We start from the raw sequence: 6,822 nt of genomic DNA, 5'->3' as shown, positions 1-6,822 counted from the left end.
AATGTTTCATCAAGAGCCGTGTTGTACTTGCCTATAAAATTATTATTGTTGTTCCTTCGAGATGACAAAATACATATAAATTGAATTTCATACGTCAACAACACAATGAGACTACAATGTTTATAAAACAAGCATCTGATATTTGGGGATCATAAAAACTTAAAATGATAGGTTTTATTTGTAAATTCCTCATTTAAGATATTTTCAATAACCAATAAATCTGAATTTTTAGAACATTGTAGCTCTTTTTTTACCCACAAAGTTAAGTTATATGTTTTATCCGTTTGGGAGAACAAAGCAGAAAAAATACGCATGGATCTTAACATGAAAAAGGGATGGCTTAGACCTACCATGCAACTTTCCTCTTTTTTTTTAAAAAAAAGTTGTGTCCTATCATGCAATAGGTGTTCTCTGGACCTTGGTTGCAATGGGCCATCATGTCAAACAGATAAAAACTCGTGCAATGCCTACTCGAAATGGGCATTTAAACTTCCTCCAAAGCCGGCCCATAAGCGCATGTATCCAAGAAAAACTTCTCTGGGGAAGATGGACGAAGCAGTTTGCCCTTTCCAGTTGCCGTGCACCGTCCTCCCAAAAGACCCCGCGATGTGCTCCCTCTGTTCCCGCCGTCGCCATCGCCATCGCCGCCGACTCCGACGCGGCGGCGATGTGCGGCCGTCCGCGGATTGGGCGGATCTCCCTATTGACGCGCTTCTGTCCGTGCTCCACAAGCTGGATCCCATGGAGCTCATGATGGGCGGCGCGGGACGGGTGTGCCGCTCCTGGCGCCGCGCCGTGCGCGATGAGCCCGAGCTCTGGCGCCGCATCGACACGCGCTTCCGAAAAGGTCACCGCTGCCAGATTGACGAAGACACGGCGAAAGAGGCCGTCCGGCGGGGGTCGAGGCGGTGCGAAGCCTTCTGCGGCGAAGACGCTACCGACCACTTCCTCCTATTCCTCGCCGAGCAGTGAGATTTCTTTAATTCCCCCTCACCAGGAAAAATATTAGGCTTCTTGCCTGGCTTGTGTTTATCTTATTCTGCAACTAGGGTATTGGTAGTTGCAGATCATAGTGATAAGGGTTTATCACAACTTATGATATAGTCGCATCATGTGCACTTCGTGTCGTTACTAATTTAGATTTCAATGGAGAAATAGTTTTTATGGGGCCTGCTTTTGTTTCTAGATTGTTCTAGTATCGAATGTGATAAATGGAGCACGTGAGGACATCTGGCTTTAATTTGCATTCAAATTTGAAGAGAAAATGCCCTATCTACTAAGAAATAATTTAGAACTATTGAACGTCTGATCTTTGTTTCTTAAATGGGATGGATTCCTTTGTCGGTAAAAATAACTATTGTTCACTTTGCCAATATAAGTGAAGCAATCCTGTTGGACATTTAGGATCCTTCTGGCAGAACAAACAGAAAAGAACCAATCCTGTTGTAAATGAATTTTGCATAGGCTGGTATTTTTTTTTTAATGTTGCTGGCTTGCTCCTCTTATCTTTCGAAAGGGCATGGCATGATGTGAGTGTATGCAGTGGCTGTTTCAAAAATAAATTTGACACGGTCTTTTCAACAATCATGTTGTTAGTGTAGAAGGATAGAGAGGGAGAGAGATTGGCGGAATATGTTGGATGTTGTATTGCGCCTCATGGGCGAGTATATATAGGAGTACAAGGGACCAACTTGGAGTAGAAGACAAGAAACAAATCTATCCCTACCTAATCTATCCCTAACCGTACGTAACCAAATATATCTCTAACACTCCCCCGCAGTCGTAGCGGTAGTGACGTGAACAACAGTAGCGTCGCGGACGGTCGAGGCCGGAGATAAACCGAAGTGGACCCCGGAAGGCTGACACTCCCCCGCGGTCACAGCGGGAGCGTCGTGGACGGAGTTGCGTCGCGGATGCTTGGACTGTAGAGGAAGCTGGTGAGGCGCAGGCGAGGTGGTAGCCCTTTGTGCCGATGTCGAGGTAGCCGAGAGCGTGGGTGCTGCAACCTTGGTCGAGGGATCCGCGCGAGGGATTGCCGTGGTCGATGTCGTGGTCGGGTGCCGGTGTCGAGGTAGCCGCACATGAAGCCGCAAGCGCATAGTGCGCGAGGAGAGTGACGGAGACGCGTCGAGGCAGTCGTGGAGATGGTCGATGCCGAAGTCGATGCAGTCTGAGCCGTCGAGGACGAGGTGCGGCCCTAGTTTTGCCGGAACCGGGCGCACGTCGGGGACGAAGGCATACTTCGGTTTTGCCAGAACCGAGTACACATAGAAGAAGTCGGTGACGCGGTCGAGGCAGTCGTAGAGGCGATGCCGAAGAAGACGTTGTCGAAGCCGATGAAGACGAGACGTCCGACGCGAGTTTGCCAGACTCGGGAACGTGTCGGGGACGAAGGCACTTCCGGTGTTGCCAGTACCGGGCATGCGAGGGTAGGGAACATTACAAAGTGTGCGCCATGTCGGAGTAGACTAGTAGAGGAGGTCTCGACGACGGGTGTCGGAGAAGAGGAGCAGGTGGTGTAGTCGGGGAAGAGGCGAGTCTCGACGACGGGTGTCGGAGTAGAGTAGCAGGTGACGTAGTCGGGGAAGAGGCGAGGACGCTGGCGGCGAAGCTGTAGTGTACGCAGACGTAGAAGTAGGCGAGGAAGACCCAGCGGCGTGACGAAGACCATGCGCGGATGGAGGCGACCCGCGCCGAAGGGGCGGCGCTGTGGTGGCCTCGGACATCGACGCGCGGGGGACGGCGAAGGCGACCGCGTGCGGCGACGCCACGGCCTGAGGGGCTGGCGTAGCTGCAGGGCGCGAGTCGGTGCAGCGGCGGGACGCCACCAGCGATGTACGCGCCTCAGAAGGCGCGTCGTTGGCTAGCAGCGTGGACCAAAGGCGGCGGCGCTGCGACCCGAAGGGGCGACGCAGCGGCAGCCCGTAGCTCGATCGGTGGTAGGCGCGTGCTCGGGGACGTGCTTGGCGGAGACGTGCGCGCGGTCGGTTGATCAGACCGACGGCGGCGCTGTACGCGCCATGGCGTGGACGACGTGCCGCAGATTGGAGTCATTGGCGACGTTGTCGATGATGTCCCGGGTGATGACGGCGAAGACGGACCGGCGATGGAGACCGCGCGGGTGAGACAGCCTGCTGCGTCGCACGTAGGCGTCCCGTGTGTGACGCGTGCGGCCGTGCCGCGCGGTTGACGAAGATGGCCGGTGCAGTCGATGCCGAGGTTGGAGTAGAGGCGCACGATGACGACGATGCACGTACGCTTGGAAAAGAGCACAATCGCCGGTGCTATTTTGCTGGTGAAGATCGGCCGCATCCAAGACATGTCCTATGCATGAAGCACAAGAGATCAGGTATGCACATTGCGCATGTGCGCATGATGTAGATGGGGCGCGGCCAACACGACGAGGACAGCTAGCATGATTGTGGAGTCTTTTCCCAGCGGAACAAGTCGAAGCAAATCGCAGGTCACTTGATAGTCGGCGGCGGGCGACGCAAAAACCAATCTATGATCGGTCAAAAATTCAGAGAAAACCAATCTACGATTGGAAAAAAAAAGACTCGAGGGCAGCGGATCAACGGATCGGCGGACGAACCCTCATACGGGTTGCGCGGCCCCCGGAGTAGATCATGGAGATCGACCTCCCCGGGGGCGGCGCGGCGCGGAAGCTTGGGCGGCGGCTAGGTTAGGATCGGCGCCGCTCTGATACCATGTAGAAGGATAGAGAGGGAGAGAGATTGGCGGAATATGTTGGATGTTGTATTGCGCCTCATGGGCGAGTATATATAGGAGTACAAGGGACCAACTTGGAGTAGAAGACAAGAAACAAATCTATCCCTACCTAATCTATCCCTAACCGTACGTAACCAAATATATCTCTAACAGTTAGCCTGAAAAACTCTTTCTAATATCTTCATAATATTGGCGTTATCACTGGCGATGGAGGTGGGTCATGAGCACTGCGCAAACCCACACCTAGAATCACCCCATTGTGTATGAATGTCATTCATATCCAGAAGACTATAATACGAAGCTGTAAGCTGCTAAGGACCAACTGGTAGTTTTATAGATGAACCTGCCATTTTGTTGCCCCATAGCATTATTTTGCTTCTTGCTTTTTTTGTTTTGTTGCACTCTTGTATTTGGATATGTCTTAGCAATGCATAGGAATGACTGCCTTATCGTGCAGTGTTATGTTTATATGTTGTGCACTGCATTGTTCTTTGTTGTTATAGATACCATTTCTTAGGGCCACCCTTGGAATTGATCATGTAATATATAGTATACCAGCATATTACTTTAGCTTACATAGCAGCTTTATGTTCTTTCCCACCAGTTTGATCTATTTTGTTCCTTCGGTTAGCTAGCTGTTCTTCCAGTCTTCAAGTACATGCTCCTGCACTTCTCAATGCGGTAGAAATGAATCCTTGTAGGTTAGTAACATCAAAGCTCTCTGTTTTCTTTCCAGTGCACCAACTCTAAAGAGCCTTCGCCTCATATTTTCTGACCGCATCAGTAATGAAGGATTGCTGAAGGCAATCAACAAGTTTCCTGTGCTTGAGGAGCTTGAGCTTTCACTCTGTAAACATGTTTTCGGGAAGGTCTACAAGTTTATTGGCATAGCTTGCCCACATCTCAAATCTTTCAGACTCAGCTGTCTGCACTCCTATAGAAGTGAAGCTGCCAAGTACAATAAGGACGAGGAAGCTATTGCAATTTCAACAATGTCTGCGCTACACTCCCTTCAACTCTTGGGCAGCGAACTCACCAACAAAGGATTGACAGCAATCCTTGACAACTGCACTCGCCTGGAGTACTTGGACATTCGCCATTGTTTCAATATCTGCTTCAATACCGCCCTGCGTGCAAAGTGCGCTAGAATAAAGACGGTGAAGCTTCCTCACGACTCAACTGCCGACTACGATCTCGAAATCGGAATACCAATTCTAAGGCGCTCAAAAACAATTTGTCGAGATTATGCATTATGGAAATTCGGTACTTGAAGGATTTCAAGTACCATGACAGCTTTCTTGTTGAGGTAGCAAGAGTATAGTTTTTTTTTTCTGGAGTCTAAAATCAAATGTTCGCTATCTGCTTTCCATAATCATTGTGAATTCTGATCACTATGATAATCAATGTGATGCTTATCATCACTCCCTGTGTCGTGTACAACTAAAATGAACGTGTGAGTATGAAACTTTGCTCCTCAGGTGCTGGTGTACTCCCTTGAAGTGAAAGAGTATCTACAATATTGTAGTTCAACTGTACCAACTTGCGAATGCATCCAATTGTTTTGTACTTCTGTTTGTCTTGTCCTTTGCATAACCATGTGAAGTATGACGATCTGGGCTAGAGAAGTGACCATTGTTGAGGACAGAGATTTGGTGCGCATGAGCACGAGTGATTCCTTTTCAGAAAAGTAATTAAAATCATATTTCTAAGTTCCAGCAAAATCTGAAAATAAATCATGACTACAAATCATGTAGTCAGTATTGTGTCCCACAAAGGTGTAATTTTTCAACTGGAAATAATTTGAATTTTGGGCTGCACAAAAATAACAAATATGTGGATATGAGTATAGTGATTGAAATCTCCAAAAAATTCAGACTTTGTCATTTTTGTGTAGCTCAGAAAACAAAACAATTGAACTGAGATTTTATACGTTAGTGGAATACATCTTTAGCTACTTTTAGAATTTTGTTACATAATTTTTTAAATATATAAATATAATTTTCGAATTTTTTAATACAATGAGAGTACTGATGCCCATGATCTAGAAGGACTTTTCGCCGTTGTTGATCAGTTCAATATATCTCGTATAGTAGCATTGAAGCAACGTTCTATGCTGACCTCACATAGCAAGGTAATGGTGGAGCCATAATTGTATCTCGTTCTATCTCCATACTAGGAAGCATAGGCGCTGCGGCACGCCGCGCCCTTGAATGCTGGTTGTGCTATGGTAGCTAAAATTTATCAATTATGGATGTATAATGCCTTCAGATCAGGTTACCATGCATACTTATTTTTTTCGCATACCTTGATGAAAATCTTTGAGAGAAAAAAAACATTCTTTGTTCTGTTTCGGAGGGAAAGTAGCTGGATATTATTGTCACAAGGAGTTAGTCGTGTATAGGTGTTTGCATACAGATACAAAAGAAGATAACTGGGCAATATTATTTGACAACAGTGGGTGCTGCGCAGCGAAGGTCTTCCTGAGGGAAGTTAACTTCTTGAGCTGCTTTAGATGACCAGCTGCTTGAATCTTAGCCGAAGAAATGAGGGGACTATGTTCTGTTTTACTCCATTGCTTGCAGAAAGAAGTTAGTCAACCTAATTTTTTTTATAAAGATGCAACATTCTGGAAGGAAATTTAATTGGCGATTGCAATGTTGTTTCACATTGTAGTTACCCTACAATAATATGATGAAGTATTACCTTATATAATTTGTTAGAACTTTTTATAGGAGGAATCAGCTAAATGTAAGAGAAGATTATAATAAGGAAGAAAGATAGATAGCAGTCTATAAAACTACATCATAATGACCGTGGCAAATAGGAGGGTATCTTTCCTGAAAGAACTGATAGTCTGTCTGCTTAGCTAATGTGTACTGAAGAATCACCAAGCTTGGGGCGTGAGCTGTTCTACTTAGCTGAAAGTAAGTCCTTGGAAGCTGATGACTTCTTTTTCTCATGAGCTGTTGTCTAGAAGGAAAGAATGTGTACAACTATGATCTAGTCTATGCTTGTGAGCTTGATCTCTTCTTGCCATTATTTCTTGAACATGTTGGCACCCTTCCTACCCACATGTGACTCTGTACACCTGCA

General features: G+C 46.9%; 1 protein-coding gene across 1 annotated transcript; it reads left to right on the top strand.

The window, feature by feature from the left end:
* The first annotated feature begins 546 nt into the window (after positions 1-546).
* LOC124647328 (putative F-box/LRR-repeat protein 23) lies at positions 547-5,150 on the top strand. The gene is made up of 2 exons (XM_047187290.1): positions 547-968; positions 4,466-5,150. The coding sequence occupies exons 1-2, from the start codon at positions 547-549 to the stop codon at positions 4,998-5,000; spliced, it is 957 nt and encodes a 318-aa protein (XP_047043246.1). The 3' UTR covers positions 5,001-5,150.
* Positions 5,151-6,822: the final 1,672 nt, after the last annotated feature.

This window comes from Lolium rigidum, chromosome 4, assembly GCF_022539505.1.
Source record: "Lolium rigidum isolate FL_2022 chromosome 4, APGP_CSIRO_Lrig_0.1, whole genome shotgun sequence".
NCBI classification, from domain to species: Eukaryota; Viridiplantae; Streptophyta; class Magnoliopsida; order Poales; family Poaceae; genus Lolium; species Lolium rigidum.
Note: the sequence above shows the minus strand (reverse complement) of the source record. Positions and strands in the feature narration are given on the sequence as shown.

What these genes read in the sequence shown, in the direction of transcription:
- LOC124647328 (XM_047187290.1), top strand. Translation starts at nt 547, where the DNA reads ATGGACGAAGCAGTTTGCCCTTTCCAGTTGCCGTGCACCGTCCTCCCA. An exon ending in CTCCTATTCCTCGCCGAGCA is followed by an intron (nt 969 to 4,465) that starts GTGAGATTTCTT and finishes TTTTCTTTCCAG; the next exon opens with TGCACCAACTCTAAAGAGCC.